The sequence below is a fragment of the Mauremys mutica genome, chromosome 1, assembly GCF_020497125.1.
Source record: "Mauremys mutica isolate MM-2020 ecotype Southern chromosome 1, ASM2049712v1, whole genome shotgun sequence".
NCBI classification, from domain to species: Eukaryota; Metazoa; Chordata; order Testudines; family Geoemydidae; genus Mauremys; species Mauremys mutica.
This window is the reverse complement of record NC_059072.1, coordinates 259,864,864-259,890,217: the sequence shown is the minus strand read 5'-3', so window position 1 is coordinate 259,890,217 and position 25,354 is coordinate 259,864,864. Positions and strand designations below refer to the sequence as shown.

Here is a 25,354-nt window from a genome sequence, read left to right as displayed (position 1 = left end):
GAAGTCACTAACTCAAAAACAGCAATGAGGTGCCCCAAGTTTCTGGTCTGTAAATTGTGATTTCTTGGTCCTGCACAACGTGAGTTTAGGATTTATGATTTGTACTAATGAATGGGATTATTTCACTCACAAAGCCTTTGGAAGAATTATATTTGTTGTGAAGCAGCATGTAGCAGGAGAAAGGCAATTGTAATTACAAATGCATTAAAAAAAACAAGACAGTGTTATGGCAAGAAAAGTGCATGTTGCTGTAATTCACTGGGTCCCTCTCGCTCGTGCTATTTAATTTCTGTGTTACAAATACTGGGCTCAGCCATGCCTACTGGGCACAGGCCTACGTTGGGGCCAGCGTGAAGCTGCACTGCCTCCCACAGCTCATAGGCATGCAAGAGGAATTCATCCCGTGCTGCCTCCCCCAAGGGGGCTGCATATGTCTCTCCATGGCAGAGATGGCCAGAATGGAGAAGCCCCACACCTTGCTTTCTTCTCCCTGTCACCTTTGGAGAGGCCAGCACCTACAGTGGCACAAGCAGAGTGGCAGGGAGTGGCCAACCCTGCACAGGGAGCATAAGGAGTGTTGGGGCTGGAGAAGAATTTACTGTACTTCTCTCCCATATACCAATACAGGGGCTGGCCACAATCCTGGGGCAGAGGGAAGATTACTTGGGCTCCTCACCACTGTGTGTCAGGACAAAGGCCAGCGGCTGTTTGGTCCTAGGCCTGCAAACATTTACTCCTGTATTTCCATTGCAGATGAAGGAAATACTTCATGCAATTCGCAGAAGCGCTTGCAGAACTGGGCCCTTCGTTTTTAAGAAATCAGCTTACATTTGCATGTAACATGGACATAAATATTGCATTAATTGGGTTAAAACATGTACTTGCTTACAATCAATCTTGCCGATATCATTTAGAAGCCTTTCTGAAAAATAACAAAAAGAACCTTTTGAAGCTGATCCTAAATTTTGGGGGCAACAGGTCAATAGAGATGAGTGAAGTGAATGGAAGTTTGGAGTGCAAAAGGAATGCAGGCCAGGGCCCAGAGTCAGTATGAGAGAACAGTTTCAATTAGAAACAGACACACAGTGGGAAACATGCTTTCAGCGGTTGTTCTTGTTTGGGTTTTTTTTAAGGAAATAAATAAATGCAAAAGAATAGAAAAATGGATGGGGAAATAAAAGGTTAAAGAGCTTTAAAAGCCACTTAAAAGCCAGGAATCGGAATATAAAGGGTAAAGGACAGAACAGTCCCATTTTACCAGAGGTGGCCAACCTGTGGTGAGCCACATGCAGCTCTTCAGAGGTTAACATGCAGCTCCTGGTATAGGCACCAACTCCGGGGCTGGAGTTACAGGCACCAACTTTCCAATGTGCCGGGGGGTGTTCACTACTCAACCCCTGGCTCTACCCCCACTCTACCCCTTCCCGCACCCTCCCCTTGGCCTGCTGTGCCCTTGCTCCTCATCCTCCCCCCCCCCCAGCCTCCTGCATGCCACAAAACAGCTGATCGGGAGGTGTGGGGAGGGATGCACTGCGGTGGGTGGGAGGTGCTGGGAGCAGGAGGGGGAGAGCTGATGAGGGGGCTCCTGATGTATTACTGTGGCTCTTTGGCAATGTACATTAGTAAATTCTGGGTCCTTCTCAGGCTCCGGTTGGCCACCCCTGCATTATACTGTTTACAACACATTTTACAAGAGCTTTAACTGATGCACTGGTTAGACATTACAGCAGATGGAATATTCTGGCTATGTGTCTGAACTCGGCATATTCTGAAAATTGAACCTCACAAAGCTACTTCCGCTCCAATTTTCAGACTTCTAGCATCTAACGCTAATGAAGTAAAGGGAGGGAAAAAAGGGGGCCAGAAAATGAAAGGTGGTGCTAGGAGCCTGATTGAGTTGAAACCTTCTCCACGGTTTGTGGCTTTGGCTGCGACCTTTTCATGAGCAGAGTTCTTGCAATTTACTTTCCTTGTGATAGTAACTTATAAATATGGGTGGAGACTGTAAAAATCAAGAACTTCACCTGATTCATCTATGTGCAATCACAGAAATGCAGTGACCCATAACTGGGAACAGTTATTTATACAATAGCATATGAGTAAGGCTGAGATTTGCAAAAATATGAAACTAAAATTAGGCTCTCAATCTTCATTGCACTGCGACCGCCTTCTGACAACAAAATTACTACATGACCCCAGAGGAGGGAGAATCAAGCCCAAGCCCTGCCGCACAGGGTGGGGCGGAGCTCGGGCTTCAGCTTCAGGCCCAGGTCCCAGCAAGTCTAATGCTGGCTCTGGTGACCCCATTAAAATGGAGTCGCAACCCACTTTGGGGTTCCGACTCATAGTTTGAGAACCACTACAAAAACTACACTGCAAAAACTCCCCGAGGCTGCGAGGCTCAGATCCTGGGTCAACTGACTCGGTCTCCCGGGGCTCATGCTATTGGGCTAAAAATATTAGTGTAAATGTTCCTGCTTGGGCTGCAGCCTGGATTCTGAGACCCTCTCACCTCATCAGGTTTCAGAGGCCAGGCTCCAGCCAGAGTAGGAATGTCTACTGCTATTTTTAGCCTCATCATGAACCCTGCAAGCCCAAGGCAGTTGGCCCAGGGGGTGAGACTCACTGCTGCGGGGGGAGGAGGGGAAGAGTTACAGTGTAGATATCCTCCTATATTTTTTCATTTAGGTTCCTAAATAAATAAACTGATTTTCAAAATAAGGCCACTAATATAGATGCCTACATATGGAATTAGGAGCAAAAATCTAGGACCCCACTTTTAAAAAAATCTTGGACTAAACCTTTACATCTGCAAATGGAGGACTACATTCAGCTTTGGTGTTAGTTAACAAAACTTCAGCAGGGCTGAAAATAGCTTGTAATATTTATATCATTGCATCTACTGTTTACAAGTTTTGAGGGTAGCGAGCCAAACACCTCCTTGTTGAAATGGTTGAAGGGCTGCATAATAAAGTCAGTAAGTTGCTCTCATCCTACAGTCCTAACAAAAAATTCAGTGTTTGAAGCCAACTAAGGTAGCAGCAGCAGGCTGACTGCAGTGTTAAGACATTCACACATCCAAAATCCATCCAAGTACGCTGGAAGTGTTTTGAAAGGTGTGCATGAGAAGGTGCCTTCAGCTAATTAAAAGCTTATGTCAAATAGAAGTGTAACTAATACGGAGGATCAAAAAGTCTTCTGAATCCCACGAACGATGCCAAAGCAGTGGTGCCAGTGGCATGTGTTACACTAAAGATTACACTCTGGACTGAGTTTCACAGCAAGGATACATTAATTATGTCTGAAACAGTTGGGGCAACTTCTACAGCAAAGATACACAGTATGAGGCTTAAAGGCTAAATGCAGAGCCCATAGTCTAAAATGCTGCCCTCCAGATGCCTGCTTTCAGTGCAGATTTCCATTGCTGGTGAATTCAAACAGGCTATTTCTGTTAATCTATCAAGGAGGTATAAAAGAACAAACAAATACTAGTGGGTAAACATACACATACACACATGCAAAGTGAGGAATAGATCCTACTTCCATTGAAATCAGTGAGCATGCAGCATATTTTCTAAGAATGGGAGTTTTAGCCCGGAGTGCAAGACCGGAGGAGACTGAGGGACAAAGGTGAATTTAATCTATCTTCATCCCTCCCCAATGCCAGGAATTGGATGGCAGCCACAGGGATGTTCTAATTTGCACTTGGTAGCTGTCTAAGGTCCCAAGGGATCATTCCAACAACCAGAGTTTGCCTGGCATAGGGACACTCCTTTTTGCCCAGGAACGTCCCTTATGCCAGCAGCCCATCACCAACAAAGAAGTCTCCCATTCCAACACAATCCTCGGGGGAAGGATCTACTGGTTTATGGCTCCTTTATGCAGAGAGGCTGCTGCGTGATCAAATATCTGACCCACAGAAATTTGTCATCACAATTACTTTGGGAAAGTATGCAGAAAATATTTTAGGTATAATGAAATCTGGGCATTGAAATTAATGTACTTGCTCTCTCTGTAGGCATGTTCATACCAACAGTGCATTTTCACTGAGGGTCCAATATTTGTTGACACTGTTCAAAATCCCATGAACACAAGTCCCATCCATTATTTAAACTATTCATCATCTTGGCCTAATAAACAGTAACATGACAAACAGCACATTCAATTTTCCCAGAAAACATTCTCAAAAGACATTTTATTTAAAAATTGTACACCAAATATTCATATACTCCAAAAACAAAAACAAAATGAGTTGGGGGGCTGGGCAGGGAAGAGAACTGGAACGAACAAGGTCTGACCCTTCGCTCCCATTAGTATTACTGTAATTTTCTACAGTACACTTTGTGCTTCTACGGTAAGCCCTAACCATTTCCTGGCATTAATATACTATCCTGGTCAAAGTACTATAGAATTTAAATTTAAAAATTCTATAGAAAGGATCTCATTCTCTATTAAATTTGATAGAGTTTTAAGTCCAATTTCTTAAGAATGTAATTAAATTTTATAAAAACCTATTACATTCACCCCTATTAAATTATATGGGACTTTTCCATAAGAGTAACCGGTCAAACCTGCCCTATTTCCTGATATTAGACTCTACCAAAATTAGGAGTACATCTGTAAGTGGAACTTTTCATTGAGAATATGTGCTATCCTTACTACATACGCTTCTGAAACTGTAAAATAGTCAAGGGAGACAAATTCTTAGACTACATTAATTAATCCTGACGCTAAAAATATGTCCTGCTGTGCTTTTCCCAACCAGGGAATCTGTATGTACTCAGCTTTAAAAACTTCCCAATAATGTTTAAATGAATGCAATTATAGAAAGCATGTTAGTACCTATTAACCTCGAGTATGTAACTAGGGAAAGAGTGCCAAATTTACATCCTCTAATATCTTATCTGAAATAATTGGTATCAACATTAAGTCTTAAATTAACATGACAAAAATAACCCTAAAAATTAGAACAATCAAGTTGCTTCTTAAAAATGAAATATGAAACCTTCTGTTAAAGAATCCTAGCTACTTAACTTTATGAAGTTTAACTACCAATCTGACTATAAAGCTACTCATTGAAAAGTTTCATTAAGGAAATGTCATGAATACTAATAGCCTAATATGTTAGATGTGGCCATGTTGCTTGTAAAAGTACAAATTGCAGCAGACTAAAGACTATTGTGCCCAGTATATCTCCCTATTTAAAAAAAACAAAAGGAAACAATGGCCATTAAATAATATATATATATTCATGATCTTGCTTTTAAAACAATGACAAAATTAGTATTTTGCATATCAAACCCATATGTCCAAATCCTATTTGCATATCAAAGCCCAAGTGACTGGAAACCAGTTGTAAGTGAATGAGTTGTCTGTTCGATACAGAAATACAACTTTTTATATCAATCACCTTCTTATTCCATTTCAGGTTATGACTATAATTTGGAGGTACTGCACACCTTATTAGGAATTGTATCTATGCATTTTCAGAAGCAGTAACTTTATGGGCCTGATCCCACTGAAGATTAAATTGCCACTGAGCTCAATGGGAGCAGGGTCAGACCCGGCATGTACTTAGCTCCCCAGCAGCTGATGTGGTAGAAATATCAAAATGAGCTGCATCAAGAAAGATGAAGGGGAAGCTCATCTTTCAAAACTCTTATGGAATTTGTTTTTTGTTTTTTTTCTAAAAGCCACTAGTCTTGCACAGGTCCTCTGAGAGAAAAATTACCTCAGACTGTGGGATTGACACCAAAAATATGTGATGACTGAATACACAAATTAGCAGAGTAAACTTTGAAAAATTAAATGAACGTATTCCATTTCATTTCATTTCAATTGACTTAAACATGGTTTGAAATCTATTTTCCTTGCCAGTGTTATATTATTAGGCTATCAGAAAAGCACATAACAAGGTGTGACACCAAATTTTAAATGATGTATTTGTTTAAAAACAGTCAACTTCTCATCTAGCATCTAATCCACCAAACTCTTACTCACATCAGTAATCTTTGATCATGCAAGGACTCTCTCTTACTTTAATGGGACTACTCATGTGAGGAAGGATTATTTGCATTAATAAAGGACTGCAGGATCAGGCCAAAAAAGAGATTTAATAACAAAAAATAAATTCACAGTTCTAACTTAATATCATTGAAAGTCAAATTAACAAACTACAAAATATCACAATGCAAGTTTCTAAAACTGGGGCTCTTTGACATTCCCTTTCACGAAGGAAAAAATAATGGGGAAAAAAAACCCTCGACAAAGGTACTTTTTAGGCTTGGAAACATTCTACTTATTCCCTTTGGCAAGCCATTTGAATACAAAAGCTTCAAAATAGTATCCATTGAAACAGTCACTATTCTCCATACTCTATTATTGGATTGTGCAGTGCACTCCACCCTGCTTCTGCCTAGATAGGAGGAAGTACAGGCAGTGTGTTGGAAAAGGAGTGTTTCAGGGGTTCAACCCACTTAGGGCTTGTCTACACAAACATGTAGTTCGCAGCAAGCTGGGGTGTAAATCTACTCCACTTTGAAACAAAAGTAGATCCAAGCGCATTGAGGAACTGCTAGTGTATGTCCACACAGACACTCAGCATGCAGCAGGCTAGTGCTGGGCAGATATACTCACCTACCTGGCCGTGAACTAAATGTTCATGTAGACAAGTCCTCAGTCTCCATTCTGGACACAAAATAGCAGCATTGCCACCAGTTAGTGTAACAGAAGTCATCACAGCCCCAGACATGTCATACTACTTTATAGAGGACCAGATCCTACTCCCACTGAAGTCAGTTGCAGAACTTCCATTGACCCCAGTGAGGAAAGATCAGGGTCATCTGGAGAGAGGGGGGTGTCATATACCTACTGCTAAAAGCCTGGCAACTTTTCTACGACTCTGTGATGTTAAATTTAGTCTAAATTATAGGTGGATGGGAAAGATCAGTTTCAGCTGTTCCAATTAGCAGTTTTTGGTAATCATAGAATCATAGAAAATCAGGGTTGGAAGGAACCTCAGGAGGTCATCTAGTCCAGGGGTCGGCAACCTGTGGCACATGGCTCACCAGGGTAAGCACCCTGGTGGGCCGGGCCAGTTTGTTTACCTGCCACATCGGCAGGTTCGGCCGAGTGAGGGATGTGCTGGCTGCGGCTTCCCGCCACCCTCATTGGCCTGGGACGGCAAACCGTGGTCAGTGGGAGGCGCGATCGGCCGAACCTGCCGACGCGGCAGGTAAACAAACTGGCCCTGCCTACCAGGGTGCTTATCCTGGCGAGCTGCGTGCAGAGGTTGCCGACCCCTGATCTAATTCAACTCCCTGCTCAAAGCAGGACCAATCTCCAGACAGATTTCTGGCCCAGATCCCTAAACGGCCCCTTAAGGACTGAACTCACAACCCTGGGTTTAGCAGGCCAATGCTTATACTTTACCAAATACTAGAGGAAAAAGAAAAACAAAACACAGAAAAAACCAGTGAAGTACTTTTATGCATGTGCCCCAAGGTATATAGATTTTTGAACAAAATAATATTTGCTTTGCACAGAGGTACAGAACTGTGCATTGACTGTCAGATAGTGCCGTTATAGCACAGTCCTGAAGAGGGGACATTGTGAAGTCATACAGCCCCAGCTACTCAGCCCTGAGCGACATTGGGAGGCATAACTAGCTCTTGGGGAGCGAAGCCCCTAAGCCATCGTTTAGGAAGGTGCAGCATGTTCTTGTTTATATGGCCAGCCAGCTCAGGAGGCCATTGCCTGGGAGGAGGATGGGGGTGAGGGGGAAATAAGCATGGTCACATTTCTTCCGAACCCCTTATAGAAGCACCTCTAGGGGGCCACAGTCTTGCACCTGAAGGAGCACAAAGCCTCCAATTGTGACCAGCTCCTGGGAGGGGAAAGTCCCCGCGCCCCATCCTTTGTGTACATGCAAGGGGCCAGCCACAACCTGGCACTGAATCTGCTCTCCTGGAGATACCATTAAATTAGATACCTTATCTTCTCATGAGAACATCTGGTTTTCAAAGGCTATGACTTCAGCTTAAAAATTAGCTCTCATTCAATGGGAACAATGAATGATGCAATGAAGTGCAGCCCAGGCCTTCTACAGCTACCACCTCAAGCCCTGCACTGATACACTGCATCTCCAACCCACGAAGCCCAGCAACTGGAGCCATGTAACTGAGTAGTCAGCAGCTTCTTCCCCAGCATTTCTCTCTGTACTGGCCTATTCAAAATTAGCCTCCCCAGGACATGGAGTGCAGAAGCCCTAATGAATGGCTGCTCTGCCTTCAACCCCCTCATGCAGGGCTACCACAAGATTTTTGGAATACATCACGTCTTCCGTGCGTGCTCACCCATGGGGATGAATTTCAACCACACTGCATAAAAGGCAAGATTTTACTTTGCTGGAGAACTTCCTTTTCCCTCTCTGTTTGACTGTCAATTAGGAAAAACATTAAACCATGCCCTCCAACCTCCTGAAAATTTAGACAGGCTCATGCTTTACATCCCCCACTACCAGACATAAATCTGGGCTGAGCGATTGGTGCAAAATATACCACACAGATGGGGAAAACCGCACTTCCTTGTGCCTGAAAAGCAAAACACTCTCACAGCAAATGCCTATCTGGCTTTTTTTACATCAGTATGGGGAGTAAAGTCTGGCTTTTCTCACACCAAAATGCAAACCAGGTAGTAAGGCCTGAGATTATGAAAATGTGTAGGATCTAGCCCTTTTAACTGGACTGATATTAGACTTCTGTTCAAAACTACAGCTTTTATATTAAGCTTTCTTACGTGACCTCCACATAAAGTACTATTCATAGCAATTAGCTTTTTTGTATTATTGTGCAGAAAGCAATTACTGCAGTAGCATAAGAATATAAAGCATTAGAGAATTCAGATCCATTTACTAAATCAATTCTGGTTACCACAAAAGAGAAGCTAATGTGCTGTAGGCTTGGTCTCCAAATTGAAGAATGTTATATGAATATTACCAATATTCTATTTTAAACCTGTGTTTGATTATATTACCAATATTTTATTTTAAAATGGTATTAGATTATCAGTTTGGTAACACACACACACACACACACAAACACAACACACTTCAGCAGAAGAGGTTTAAAAAAAAACGCAAATGGCTGCAGTGGAGAGTGGAAGCTGGTCTGTATAAATGGGTTATTCTGTGGAATTTCTGAAGAGAAAACACTCAGTAGGTGCATTGTAATTAGTTGCTCTTCTAGTTACCTCTTGATAAATGATGCATGCGGCTCTGGATGAGAGCCCAACTCTTGACCCATGACACCACTACACACTTTAGTACTTCAACCAGGAATCCCAAGCCTCAGAGTTCTTTTTGTTTTGTTTTTTACACATATGCACTTCTGGTAATACACAAAATGAGCCCTAGATGTTAGACTTCTTTCAGAAGTGCTTTATGTAGTTATGTTCTAAATACACTTGAGCAAGGATTTCTGACTCAATCATTCCAAATGGGCAGCATGTTTCATGATGGGGTTAAAGGACGGAGTACAGAAAGACACACATATAACATTTACTGCCACAATGCTTAATGTTAAATGCCTTCCACGATTTTTTAAGTCTCTACATGCAGAAAATATTCATAAATACTGGTTATTTTAAAGACAGAAGATCAGAAGCCTAGAGAGAAATGCGGCCTCTACCATGAAAAAATACCCTTAAAAAAAATCAACATTTTTTGGATAGCACTTTACTGCCCCCTTTTGCACTTTAACATTAGAACAGGTTTCAGCATGCACTTACTTATGTGAAACTCTGTGTGCTAATGGGGTACAACAATAGGGCACTAGGTTTACATAGGATTACGTTATCACACACTGCTTTTGGAGCATCTTGCAATTACCTAAAATGTAAACAAGTGAGGTGTTGATCCTTCATGGCCTTCAGTATGCCAGGAACCGATCAGTAATTGGAGGCTTGAATAGACATTTTCTACTTTAATCTGCTTGCATGTGTGTGCTTGGGGTGATTGTTTGTTATCGCAGGTGGCCCTTCTTTCATACTTTTCTAAAGCAAAGATCATCTGCAACTTGAACCTGGTTTATTCATTGGAAAAAAAAGAGTGACAAAGGGTCATCCAGTGTGGGAGCCATTAAGGTGTTAGCAATCCCTGTGCTAAAAGTATAGGTGTGTGTTTCAAACCAGAACTTCACAAACTGGCAGGCAAAATATTTTCATGAAAGGTGAAGACAAGAAGCCTCTAGACATTCAAATGCCCTACAAGCCCAAGGGCCACAAACCTGTTCTGCAACTCTGCACTGCAGCTACAGTAGTTACAGCATTCTTGTGTGTCTATGTCTGTGTATACATATAGTGCAAAAGGTAATAAATCTATAGTCTATTGGCTAGTTATTTACAAAATACTAATTCATGATGACAGAGCCAGAGGGGGCTCTCCCTGCCCCAGTAACCTTGGCTTTCATTTGACAAAGTCCATGTGCTGTTGTGTACACTTATATTTAAACTTAATCCATTTCCCTCTGTCATCCTACAATTACTATACAAGTCACAGTAATATTAAATTTCACTGCCTACAGCACCCACAACTGAACCTCTACTGTAATGAAAACCGATTCCCTTTGATATTAATGCTGGTGTTTTTTCCTCCATTTCTAGCCACAAAATACAGGAAGAGCCTGATGTTGACTTAATTAAAGAGTTTTTGTTTAAAATATGATGCTGGAAACATTAAACTAGTCTTTGCTCTCCCAGTAAAGATAATCAAGTTATTTATTTGTTTGTTTAAAATCCAGGCCATGAATTCAGTGTAACACAAACCTGGTGCTCCACTCAAAGTGCTCAAAAATACTCTGAGCCGAAAATGAGAAGCACAGCATTTCCTTGAAAAGATGCAGAGCTGTGTGTAGTATGTATGGAAAAGAAAGTCAAATCAAACCATGTGTATTTCTGACAGAAATCACTAAAGTCTCTGCTCTTAGTAAGCTAACAGAGACCAGCTGGCATTTGCCAAAGAACTGGCTTTTAAAGGACACTATAAATCACAAACTAAAGCTGGTAAAGAGACAATAAAAACAGATGTTCTATTACTGTGTTATTCTGTGTTCTACTCTGTTACTGTTACAGAACCAAATCTGGTGTCAGCCACAATGCAAGGAGGTGAAATAAAGTTTTCAGTCTCCTTTCTCTTAAGTATAATTTGTTTGCACCTGTACAGTCTTGTTCCAAGCAATGCTGCCAGCAGCAGTCTATAAAAAAGGGTGGGGCCTGCCTTGTTATTTGGTGAGACATTAATAATCACTGACTATCGCTTATTAAATACATTCCGATAGTATTTTCAGCTGGTCCACAGTTGTTCTAAAATAAATTATTCCATACTATTTGTCTGCATAAGGAAACCGTAGAGTTGGAACAAGTTCCTATCTCATGCCATTTCAGTCTGGGATATACCGTACCAGCGGTTTGTCACATTATAGGATGGAATAAACAAACAACTCTTTGATAATACACTGGCATGTTACAATCTAGAATTTATATGTAAATATTTTCAGAAAACCCATCCACACATTTCATTTAACCTTCTTGTTTTATCTTACTTGCTCTTCTTTTCACGTAAAAAAAAAAAAGCTTCAAGAACAGGAGTAATACACAGAAGTTTCATTTAAAGTGAAGATAGACCCAAAGCAAAACTCAAGATATAAACTTGGGGTCTAATCAGAACTACATCTCTTTGTAAACCACAGATTCAATCACTCCTGAACTTGGGGATCTGAAATCCAGATTTAAATCAAAACTGTCCCAAAATTCAGATCCAACTTTCAGACTCAGCCCATTTTAGAGCTAGGCTCAAGCTGTGAGCAAGAATCCCAGCCTGGATTCTGTCTCAGATCTAAGATCTTGACTTTGCTCTGGAACAGCTTAGATTCAGCACTGGTGGCCAGCAATCAGGGTAAAGACACTGGCCATACTCCTAACAGCAGGCAATAATATGCAAAGGTTTGCGTCAACTGAGGTATTCATGTAAGGTTAGAGCTTGATTAGCAAAATTGATGTGTCTCCTAGGGTGACGAGATAGCATGTGAAAAACTGGGACACATTTTTTTTCGAGGGGCGGGCATGTAGAGTTGCATATATAAGATAAAGCCCTTAATATTGAGATGTCCCAATAATATAAATATGTCTAGTCATCCTATGTACCCCTTGACTTGTCCTTTACTATTAGGGGTCTGCACTGGTAGCCAAACTTTTTCTGTTACGCCTCTCCCCTTACCCATAATGGAACCTGCCTGCATCCCCTCCCCCCCCCCCCAAACCATGGTCGGGAGCCGCCGCCAGGAATGGGGCTGGAGTGGAGCTGTGGCTGGGAGCGGAGCCGGGGCTGGCGTCCGCAGTTGAGGCCGGGGCCAGGAGCCGAGGCCAGGGACGCAGCCAGGAGCGGATCTACGGCCAGCAGCTGACCTGCAGCTGAGGCTGGGCCAGACTGAAGCTGGTGCAGAGCAGGGCTGGGTGGCACTCCCGCCCCACCCTCCCTGGGGGCTGGCCCAGGTCCCGAATGTGCTCCCCCCCGAATGTTCCTCTGTGCCCCTTTGGGGGGCACACCCCACAGTTTGGGGGCCACTGAGCTACATCAATTACTTGCCACCAATAGGTGAACTGGGCCTATTCCAGAGTGCATAGAAGGCCTTGGGGTTTGATTCAGGCCCATCTCGAATGTAAAGGATTTTACAAAGCTAAAATCTAGGAAGAAATTTATATTTTTTATTATCAAAAGCCTTCTCACTCTAGTTTGAATTCAGGAAAGCACATAAACACATGCCTAAATTCCTCCCTCTTTAGCAAAGCAGTTAAACAGGTGCTTAAGAACTCTGTTGAAGAGGGATGCTTTCCTGAATCAGGGTCTCTCAGAGCAAACATACTTAAGGACAAATCCTGCTTGCTCTACCCTTGCATAAAGACCCACTGAACTCAATGGATTATACATGTGAGTAAATTGTGCAGGATTTGGCCTTTATCTTTCATGAAAAATCTCTGGAATCAGATTGACTTCTGTAAATTCACAGCAATACAGATTCCCCCAAAAAATCATGTCTTTACAAACATGCCTAGCAATCTTGGCTGCCAACATGATTTTCCCTGCTCAACTAACCTACACATTCTGGAAATACCTTGAATAACCCCCAAAGGTTAAACATTGCACAATGATTAAAGCAGGCTGCTCCTGAACTAAACTGAAATTAATTAAACATAAAGAAAGCAACTGAAGTGTGGACAGTGAATGCAATGTGACTGTCGAGCCCCAAAAGGAATCAAGATGTTCCTCACGCTAAATTTGCACTTTTATCCAGTCAGGTATAGAAACCAACTGCTGTTCAGGCAATAAGAAAACAGACTGCAAGCACCAGTGAAAATGGAAATGCAAACTGACGCACCACTTGAGAGTCAAAACTGCAGCTATGTATGGATTCACCAGTATTCACTGCATAGTTCCTTAAGCAACCTGCTTCAAACTTGCAGAACATCAAAAGCCAGATGGGTCTTACTGAATGACCCAAAGGCAAAAAGCCAGGATTCCAGTCTGCTGTAGAAATAGGCCTGGACTTGATTTGAGTCTTCTCAGCTCTGACAGGCTGGAATCTGGCAGAATTCCCAAATCCAAAATAATATGGCATTCAATTTTGACTTGACTTTCTCTTTTAAAAAGTCAGACTTTCTCATTAGATTTAACACATACTTTCCCCCTTAATCCAGCCACTACCCATTGCCAATCTTGCCCCACTGCTCTTTGCAAAGAGTAACTAATAATATATTAAACAGAAATCTTTAACAAAGACACAATAAAACATTAAGAAATAATTCAGAAAGTGATAGGTTATAAGGCTAAAAGGGGTCATTGTGAGCCTAGCCCCCTGCGTAGCACAGGCCATCACTTTATTTTGCAATACGTATATTTTGGTTATTCTTTAATATGTGCAAAGGTCTGGTCCTGGTGAACAAAATCTTGGAAATGTTAATTTAGTCTTTAGACATGCATCTTTTTGAAATGTCGATAGATTAAAAAACTCTACAATGATATGTATATGTCATGCACCAGGAATGATTTACCTAGCAATACAATCTCCTATCAGTCTCCGTAAATCATTCTTGGCTGGGGAACTGTGTTTAAAACCAGAAGAAAGCCTAGACTGTTACATCAAAGTTTAAATCAGCTGCATTATAATTATCATGCTGATACTGCAATGAAACACTGGGTGTTGGCTCCTCAGGGATGCCAAAAAAAGAAAGACAGAGGTCCTGTGCTTCTCACTTATATTTAAAATACATATAATCACAACATCGATGCAGAGTCCTATGAATAACGCAACTGATAGAGAAAAAAAATGGACTGTTCTCTTATGCCAAATAAAACTACAAACTTTCAACACTGCTAGAAAATAAAAACCTGGACTATGATTCAGATATACTGAAAGAAAACAACCTTGAAATCTTAAAATATAAAAGAAGGTGCTATACAGCTGAAGGTTCCTCCCTTAGGACTCCATCTAACTCCCACTGAAGTAACTGGAAGTCTTTCCACTTAACTTTATTCGGAGGTGGACTGGGGCCTTAAACATGTCTGTCTTCTTGAAAATGAAGTAATAAAACGGACAAGGTCAAGATTTTCATAAATGAATGCCTACATTTGAAAATCAGATCCTTTATCTGAATATAAATATAGAAGCCTAACTTTAATTGCCCATTTTTGAGAATTTTGGCCCAAGACTCTCTCATCGAGTCTTGTAGTCACAGATTCAGTTAAGGACTTTGAATACAGTGAAGTATTTGGGGGGCTGATCCTGCATGACTGGAATCAATGGGTATTTTGCCATTGACTTCAGTGGGAGATGGAGCAGACTCTTCCTCAGACAGAATTAATATGCAAAGGCTGTGGTACTGGAATACAGTTCCATGTATTCTAAATGGTGCTGGGAACCCTCTATCCATTCACAGAATTTGTACACATACCTTATACCAGGGGTCGGCAACCTCTGGCATGCAGCTCGCCAGGGTAAGCACCCTAGTGGGCCGGGCCAGTTTGTTTACCTGCCGTGTTGGCAGGTTTGGCAGACCGCAGCTCCCACTGGCCACAGTTCGCCGTCCCAGGCCAATGGTGGCGGTGGGAAGCAACGCGAATGAGGGATGTGCTGGCTGCGGCTTCCCACCACCCCCATTGGCCTGGGATGGCGAACTGTGGCCAGTGGGAGCCGCAATCAGCCAAACCTGCCGACGTGGCAGGTAAACAAACCGGCCCAGCCCGCCAGGGTGCTTACGCGAGCCGCATGCCAGAGGTTGCCAACCCCTGCCTTATACTCTCCATTTTGAAAATCTACCTATTCATGTCCTGGAGAATGGAGAGAGCAAACTAAATAGTGCTCTTATACTGCCACTTTGTTTTCATACTTTGTTTAGAGAAATGGGCTGAGGGCAATGAGGCTTGTTTTCTTTCTTATGAGTTTCTCCTACTATTTATTTTCTTTTGTAATCAGAGAACGCAGTCACCAACCTCAAGGTCCCCTTTGCAGGACTACTTGCAGATGTTTGTAAGAACATCTTTAAATGTAATGTATACGAGTGAAGAGTATTTTAAGAGAATAGGGCCTGCTGATTATTCTCAACAGGAACAACATAAATAGACATACCTGACTTTCGCTGCATGCGAAACATTACATAAATGATCACCTACTCTTTCCTATGCCTCACCAAATGTACATAGCATTATCTAGTACGGTTCTGAAATGTGACATGACAGGTAGGTTCGAAAGCTAAATGTTGGATAATGGTTAGCAAACAAAGGACATCGGTTTTTGCATTATTTCTTTAATCACTTTAACCCTTGTTCTAACAGAAAGCATAAGGCCAGAGTAATTCAGCTTCCTCTTTTGTCATTTGCCTGCCATAAATATGCACCAGTCTGCATTTGAAAAGCTGAAGGAGGCCGCAAGCTTGCTGGACATTTATCATGCTCTGTTCCCTGTTAACAAGCAAATACTTTAGTTGAATGGCCCATTAGCAATCATTGTCAAATGCAGAATGCAAGGTGCTTGGATGTGACCAGCCTGTAAATTAGAGGAGGGTGCCCCCGTACTTTGCAGAATTTCAGCAAATGAAATGGATCTTTCTATATAGATTTCTGAAGGTTAAACTGGAATAGAAGAAATGTTTTGAGTGCTTCAGATTCCATATATTACACAAATCTGCTCAATCCCCCTCTATCTGGTGGTGTGTGTGCATATAAATACTTGTTAAACCATATTAGCTTCAGAAGCATGTCGATTTTGGTTTGGGACTCAGGTTTTCTGTCAGAAATGTGTTAAAGCTATCAGCTAGGACAAAAACTGCAAATTTGAAAATGCAATTTTCTGAATTCCCTATTCCCTGAGAGTTCAGAAACCTAGAAAGTGACCAAGGCACTGCCAGCAAACAGCACTGAGTTTCATTTTCTCAAACTCACGGAAGGCCCACTTAATCAAAAGAGACAATAGTTATGGTATCAGAGTTTTTTTTTCTGTGTCTAGACTCCCGCTTTTTTCCCCTTGCACACAAATGAACAGATAATAAAGCAAATATTCCTTTCTGGACTGCACCTGTAGTTTGCAACACAACAAATAACCCAACAGGCTGGTCTATGGCCTCTTTCTGTTTTTAGGATGTTTATAATGGTAAACACAATGCAAAAACAAAAGTCTTAAGCTATTTACAAGGCTGTTTGGGACAAGAGGCAATGAAGGACCAGTGTAGCAGCAACAAGCAAAATCTTTTCTCAACTTTTACAGCTACAGAGCACTTAAAATAAATGACAACACAAAGAGCCAAATTCTTTGCTGTCCTAACTCCATTGCAGTCAATAGAGTTAGGCCAACAGAGAATTTAGCCCAATGATTTTAAATTGCAGGGGGCCTATCTCATTCAACTGTGGATTTCAGATTGCCTTTCAGGAGCAAATACCACCTGGACTAAGCCATATCAACTTGGCTATCAGCAGCTTTATTAGCTAATTTGAATTAAAGCTGGATTTTTTTCTTTTATATGTTTGCAGGGTGGGAAACACAAAAATTGTACAAGAATCGTCTCGCTAAGGGAAAAGGACAATGCGGAATGTTTACCTTTGCTTCTCCCATGGAGTGTGAGATTGAGACCACAGTCTGAAAGATGGCTGAAATCAAAAGGTCTCTGTTTTCTTTTCAGATAACCCTAGTCCTACCTATCCCCTCTGCTCTCTATTCCTTGCCAGCAGGTTGCTGCCTGAAGCCCAAATAGATTAAGGAAACAAACTCAAAGTGCTGCTAATCCTACAGAATGGCTGCTGCTGCTAGGCCAGGAGTTAAAAAGGAAAATCTTCCACATCCTAACAATTGCAGTGATCTGAAGTTCTAATCAGTCCAAATCTTAATAAAAAGCAGTAAATGAAATCTACTTTTACCATATTATACACCACCAATGAGCAAGAACTGAGCAGCTTTTCTTTACTACTTTAACCATCCGAAGCCACAAGTAGGCCTTTCATACTTTCTAATCCTGGCCTCCAAGTTTTGTGCAGTTCTCACATAATACCTTACAGCCCGGAGCAAGGCCCTTAGTTTCTAACACCCCTTTCAGAGACGTGTCATTTCTAACATCAAGCTAATCTATATGTTGCCATGGCATCACCCTTTATCTGCTTTTACATCTTATGAACTGCATGGATTTACCACATTATTTTTATCTGAAAGACAGAAAATGGTGGTTTTATTGCCATACAATCAGATTACTGCTGCTAGTTTCTCTATGCCTTTTTACCATACTTCAATCAAAAGGGATCAGTTTCTTTATACTCTGCCCTTGATTTACATTACATCTGTAAAGACCTAGTCTGAGTTGTAATCCCCTTATTAACTATGACCGGGGTTGATTTGCCTAAAAATAAAAGCAAATTGTGTCAGACCTTTTCACTTTGTTTTTGATTCGGAACTACAAAATGGATTACTAAAGAAATCTTCAGAGTTCACACGGCTGGTATAGTACTGAATTTAAAATGAGAATTAAACAAGTTAAACATGGGAGCCGTGTCAACGGTTTACATTTTCCATCATGGGAGAAGGGCTGAATTGCATATGTCTTTGTATTCTCTGGCTTTAAAGAGACAATGAAGCCACAGGAGTTTTTCCAAGCTGTTCTAACACTGTCCATTTGCCATCCTCCCTTCCTTTTTTTTTATATACCAAAATAAAAAAAATAAAATAAAATAAATCACCCAAAGACTTAAGTCTTGGCTAGAAGTTTATAGTTCTGTGGACCTGCGTATTTTAATTAAAACATTTTAGACAGTTGAACACTCCTATTTAAGTGTCCACAACATCGCACAAAGGGTGATCTCATAAGCAAATCTATGTAGATGTATGATAAATGACCTGAAAAACAGGTTTTTTTATGTCAGGAGCCAGAGAAGGCAGAGATTAGACACACATGAATAACATTTTAATCACTATTTTTCTCAGGAAGATTGTGTCTCATTTGTAATAAGCAATTTTGAGTAGTAAGGTTGCATGATACATTAAGACTAGATCCCTAAAAAAAGTTGATTATGGCTGCTACACCTATTTTTGCCAACACTCCCTGTAGTCATCTTGGTATTTCAAGTAATTTCCCATTATAGGAATGTTTTGTGAGCATGAGATATACCCTACGTGCCATACTAAAGCAATGTGAGCTCATTACAATAAAATATGGGCGAAAAAGAGGTTGAAAAAAAAAGGAAGAAAAATGTAATGATTTCAGCTTGACTTTCAGTCACTGCCTATCTAAAGACAATTACCACACTAATCAAAGTGCTTTTCCTTAGTAAGGTTTACAGATAAGAGGCTTTAAGATAATTACTATAAATAATATAGCATTTATACTCCAACTGATCCTGTGTACAAAGGGCTGTAGAAAATCACTGAGTCAAAAATTCAGCCTTCGGCTTGTTCGAGGTTTATGTTGCTAATTCACCTGAGCTAGGAGTTGGTCATAGGTGTCAGAAATATCTAATGGGACAGAGGACACTGTTCACAGTTCTCTGCACTAGCATGCGAAGTGTCAACAGCTATGTTTTGGGTAAGATTTAGAAGCATGTGTTTAAATCATTTTAACCTTCAGCTCCTGTTTCTTCAGCTTGAAGCTGTAATTGTTAAGGTTAAAGAGCGCAGTCCCATGGCACAGGATTCCCAAATAAATTCTTGTCTAGAAAGAGGAGACCAAACATGTTGTGAGATATCGTTTTAGCAAGCTCTTTGTGTTTCGGTTGGCTCAGTTGTCCTGTGAAACAAGGACTGTCCATTACCTACAGTTTATCATCCTGACAAAATGTGAGGAATGTGGATGTGAAAGCACTAACAATTCCACCCCTGGTGCTTTGTCCTTTTTTCTCTCTATATTAAAACCGACAAGATTAACCCAAATGCAAACTGCAGAGCATAGTTCAAGGGGCTATTCAATCAGGAGTGAATGTGCATTTGTTTACCTACAAAAATAAGAATTTCAGATACAATGAGAGGCAGACTGGTTTATATGCTCTTGAATAGACTGTTTAAACAGGGCCATCAATTGTAGTTTATTTTATCAATCTCTGACACATTGGTATTTATTCAAAGGCTGATTGTGGAAGATTCCACATATATCAGGTTATCATAGATATTATTTAGCTACCATTTGTCTTCCCTAAGACAATCAGTATCAAAAATACAGCTTTTTATGGAGAGGCTTCATTGTGTTATGACAGAAAAATGCTTTGTTAACAGGCCTACCACATACAGCAGTAGCCTCAGACACCAGAAACACTGTGTTGATAAGTGGATCTCTGTAATGTTTGACTAAAATCCATAAAACTACATTCTGCAATGTAGTACAAAGGCAGTGTTGTGCACTGTGAGATAAAACTGAAGTAATTCCCACAATCTATGCATCTCATTTCTCTAGGTGGAAACATGGTACATGGGGAAAATATCTCTAGGTACATGGAGAAAATATTCCCTGATTGAAATGTGTCAAATAACAGGAGTTACATTTTCATAATCATTTGTCCTTATATTCTAAAGAACATGGCTTAATGTCCGAGAGTCTGCAAATGAGAAGTCTATCACGAAATCAGCCACTATGATGGCGTTTAATTGAACCATTTCTCCCAAAAATGTAATGTGATAGACAATAGATTATTCCTTCCATTTTACTATGTTTTTTTTTTAAATTACATTTGAAGATTTAGTCAAGGCAATGAAAGTGGATCTCTAAAGAGAGAACTGTAATGGGGGAGGGGGCATTGATCTTATGTTCAAAGAACTACCATGAGCACTCTGTCCCAGTCACCAGCTAAAAATTATGACCTCTAAATCTAAACACAAAACAAATTTAGTGTATGCTCCCCTCAGCCTACATTTATTATTCCATCCTCTATATTAAACTTACTAATAAATTCCCCTGGCATTTAATTGCTGCCCTGTACAGAAGATTTATGTACTGAAACTTTCAACAGAAATATACATGCAACTTCCATAAATAAATTAGCTGTAACACCAAAGCTGGAAATTATTTATTACAGACATAGAAAGCATCTTTAATATTGCACTATCCTCAGATCCTCCCGGCAGCAGCAGGAGGAAATTTTCTAATTTCTCAACCTAGTATTGAGCTTGAGACCTGTGAAAGATCGACCTTTTCTAAGGAGAAATAATTCAGTACCCTTCAGGCAAACCATTGTGACAAGAATTAGAAAGAAATCCTGCTCCTGAAAAGTGGAGCAATCACACCAACAGCAATATCGCTAATGCATTTGTAAGCTTCCTCAAACTACAGGCCTCCAAGTGCCCTATAAATCACTAGGCCCAGCCACTGAAAAAGACTAATTTTAATAGTGTACTTCTTCACTGTGGTGATTAAACTTCAATGAATCACTCAAGAAAACTCAATTACATCAACAGGCAGAACCAATTTTTTTAAGTGTAAATTTAAGTTGAAAAAGTAATTAGGTAGCATCATTAGAACTGCCATTAATAATGTTCAAACCTTTTTGAAGTAAAATATCTTTTAGAATTAGCAAAATTGAAACTTTATTTTTATTTGCTATGATAGGCACTGAACCTTGTACTATAGCAGGGATAAAATTTGGTTATTTAGGCATCAATGAAATGAAAATATCTAATGCAAGCTGTCAGTGTAAGCAAAAAAAGTGAAGGTAAACCAGGACTGGAAGAATGGCATGGAAGAAGGTCTGGTGCACAGACTGTTCTGTTTTGGAAGAGTGACCTCTATAGGAACAAACTGATCACTGGACTGTGGACACAGGGTGGGTGCTCTGGTTCCTCTGCCATTGTACTAAATCTCTCTCCACAGTCACTGCAGGCCTGCTAATGCAATGCAACCTGGTCTTGCCACCAATCTGTGAGTTCAGGAATTCTGGTGGCATTTTAAAAGTGTCTTGTTTGTCTTATTCAAAGATTTGGTGTTTAATCTTTTCTAGGTCAGAGAAAGGATTTAACTAGATAGCATCATATAAATGCAGGTCCATAGATCTAGTTTAAACTGTGGCTCTGTTTAAACTGGCTTTTCATCTCATATAGTATATGTGATCATTTGTCATGTAAAACTAGAAAAAACTGCATTTGAAATGTTTCTGTTCATGATAATCATTTTCCATATTTTAATTAAAAACTACATTGTCCTTTTTAATTTTCCTGTAAAAATTTTACAAAGGACTCATAAATCTTTCCATTCTTGAAAAAAGTCAGGAGACATCTATAATAAATTATCTTCTAAAAGCAGTGGAAGATAAATGCTGAAGTTAGGATGTGATTTCTTAATAAATATTTTCAGTTCCTAGATCTAATCCAAGCTTGTGTAATTTCAGTCAGACTCTGGGTTTTGCTACCAATACACAGTTAGTTCCCTGATTCAGGAAATACTCCACTCTTCTCTGGGCACTTTCCAATATGTCTTGTTCATCTAAGGGCACTTTTACAGATATTTACTAAATGGATTAAATGGGAAAACCTGAATTCAGTTAATAAACAACGTGAGTATGCTGAAATTTACATTTGTGATCTTCTGTGTGTCTGGTTTGTTTTTAAACACATTTAATTAAAACTATACATTAAATAATATGTTTAGCATAAAACTTTCTAAACTCATTATCAAACTATCCTTCCTGATAATACTGTGAGGGGGGAGGAGTTCAGACTATGCTAAAGAAAATATTTCCATATCACTAAAGTTTTGATGGGTTTCAAAGTTTATCAAAGCCAACTTTAGATATATGCCTCAGTGGCATGAATAAAACAGTTTGGAACAATACACGTTTTAAAGCAAGGAAGGTTCTCTTTGCATCATTGCCTAGTTTTCTCTTCACCAGGATTTCTTATGCAAATAACATCCCTATTTCCAAAAGTAACAATCTCAATACACCTAAGGAGGAGACTTTCAAAGAATAGGACTATATTTTAAGACTGTGCCTTAATAATTAAATCTTAGAACACATATACTTTCTGCCTGCTCTGACTAGAGACATGAAAATGCCCTCTGATGGACAATACTCAGTACATTACTCACAAGCATGTGCCCTGTTCTCATCAAGTCCACTGGCCAAATTTAGCCCTGCTGTCAGCCGGTGCAACTTCACTGAAGTCAATGGGCTGAATCTGGCCCTGCGTCTCCACATGGAGAAGTTGAGCAGTAGTTCTCAGAGTGCATGAAGCACCGCTGCTCTAAGGAAGTGGGACCAACCTGCACTCCCTGTTTTGATGGAGGTGAGGAGCTACAAGGGTTGGCAATGAGCCCCGCTGGATCTGGCCCTGCCGGGGATCTGTATGAAAAAGCTCATCTGCCCGGAGGCTCTGTACTCAGTCGTGCCCTCTCCCAGTGCTGGGAAAATAAAGCCAGGCCGGAATCCAATTACTGTAGCCCCCATGGGGCCCAGTCAGATTTGGCGTTAGGCGCTGTGCAACTGCAAAGTCATCTGAAGTCATGGCCCCTGTCCCCATCGAGTATGCAGTCTAAAGGGGAAATCCTGGCCCCATTAAAGTCAAGGGCAAAACTCTCAGGAATAGCAACAGACTTCACTCTAGGGATCCTCCTTTACTCTTCTGTCACCCATATCTCCCCCGTCCCAGAGCTCTGGCAGGATCCTTGCACTTCTTGCTCAGGCAAAACGCCCGCCGACTTCCAAATCATAAGGCACTGCCTCTCCCTGGGAGCGGCCCCTGCCAAGCACAGCGGGAGCTGGCCCCATGGCCGTGTCTATATGTGTCCTGCAGAGAAACAGAAGCCGGGCAAGGTCTATCGTGATACCGTCCCCATTGAGACAGACTCTGTGCACAAATCCCCCTCCCCCCCACCGGTGTCTTCTGATCCTGAAGTGCACTGGGGCGTTGGAGAGTTTCTAACCTGGAGAGAGCGCCCTGAGCAGAGGGAGGGATCAGGGCGAGGGATCGCCTCGGCGCATAGGGAGCCACGGAAAGGTGGGTAAGGAGAAGCGCAAGGATCCCGCTGCCCGTGCCCTGCCCGGACTTGCTCCGCATGTGGTGCCCGATTAATCACAGCAGTACCCCGGCGGCAGCACCTTGCCCTCGGGGTGAGAGCAGGCGCCGCCCGAAGCTCAGCCCCCTGGGACCGCAGTGCCTGCCACTCGCGCTCTCCACGCTCCACGGACCCACGTCGGCCTCGCTGGCTGGCTGTGCCATTAAAATTAAATCAGACCCCGATGGGGGCGGGGGCGGGCAGGGATGAAGCAGAAAGAGGCAAACTTACTTGGGGTTGGACGAATTCCAATAGATCGGGTCTAAAACTATCGATCTGGCCATTGCAGTTCTGCATAAAACCATCAAAACTCCCCAGCAGTACTTCCAAAGGGAGGAGTCTCCCCTCCGCACAGCCATGGTCGAAAGCGGCTCCAAGTCCCTTGCCCAAACCTCGCCAACTCCTCCGTGCGACTCCCCGTACCTGGTCAGCGGGGGCGGGTGGACGCTCGGTATCCCCCAGCAAGAAAGACTGACCAGAAACAAACCCAACAACAAGACGAGCGACGAAGCACTTGGTGAGAACCGCACGCAGCGTTACTGAGTCATTTGTGCCCCAGGCATGTCGGAAATTCTCCGGCGAGATAAGAATCCAGCCACCTCCGAAGTAACAACGCCACCACCAATGCAAACGCCTCAGTCCTCCCTGCTCTTTGGGGGCTCCCGGCTGGCTTGCAAGACGCCACTCAAACTGCCAACTCCGCTTTGGATCCAGTGCGCCATCCACGGTCACGGCGCCTGGGGATCGCGTAAAATAGAAACCGAGCAGAACTGGAGATGGGGGCGATTAAAGGGGAGAAGTGACCCGGCCTCCGCCAGGAGGATCCCCCTGGGTCTCTGGTTGTGCTCCCTGCTCCCCGGCGCGTGCAATCCGTGCGGCCACCGGCCCGGGCAGTGCAGGGATGGCGAAGGGAAGCTTCGCTCTATAAATCCACTTCGAGTATCAGCTCCCGGGGCCCCTGGAAAGCGCATCCGCAGGGTTCCATGCCCGCCCCCGGCGCGGGGGTGCCGTCCCCGCTGTGTGCTGAGATGGGGGGGGGGGCTCCTAGCGTCAAAATCTCCCCTCTTCTTGCTTCTTCCACTCGAGATCTGCAGTGCGTGCCCAGCGCCGGGTGGCAAGCGGGCAGACCCAGCCAGAGACAGGCAGGAGCCCCTGGGCTTGGAGTGCCTCTGCTGCCGCTGAGTAGGTGGCTTGTGCGTGTGTGAGACAGAGAGAGAGAAAGAGCCGGGCGAGCTGCAGCCTTTCCCTCCCCTGCTCCTTCAGGCTCCAAGTCGCTGCTGCTGCCGCCGCTTGGAGTCTCCCTGAACAAATGTAACCGCTCCTATCGTGCTGTCATAGCAATATAAACTCAGCCCATCCTCCCCTTCAGCCCGCGCTCATAGGGCTGCTGGAGGAGCGGAGGCTCTGGTTGGGTGTCGCGTGTGTCACTTACACACCTCAGCTCTCGACAGTCTGTCTTCGGGTGGGGCCTTGTGTGTGACAGGTGATCCCCTTAAAACACTATAATATAATCTTACTGTTAATAACATGAACAATAAAAAAAACCGCCATCGCTATGTTCATGATCAGAATAGTACAATGCAAGATGAGACTCCAACCACGGTTTAACACCTTTCCATCCGATTATAGTATTAAAAAGAACAATTCAAAAAAAACTTTTACGCAGCTTGTCATAAAGGCTCAAACAATGTCTATGGCTGCGAGGTACTGGCAATGTTATACATGAGATAAAAAGGATTAAAGTGGAGTTTATCCCTCTCTCATCCAACCTGTACTTGCGGAGTAATTATATTTC

At 42.1% G+C, this 25,354-nt stretch overlaps 1 protein-coding gene across 1 annotated transcript in view; it reads right to left on the bottom strand.

The window, feature by feature from the left end:
* Positions 1-24,852, bottom strand: part of EFNB2 (ephrin B2) — a 54,360-nt gene extending 29,508 nt beyond the window's left edge. The window contains exon 1 of the mRNA XM_045008313.1: positions 23,791-24,852. Coding sequence (XP_044864248.1) covers positions 23,791-23,918 — 128 coding nt within the window. The 5' untranslated portion in view covers positions 23,919-24,852. The remainder of the gene's footprint in view (positions 1-23,790) is intronic.
* Between the last annotated feature and the right edge of the window lie 502 nt (positions 24,853-25,354).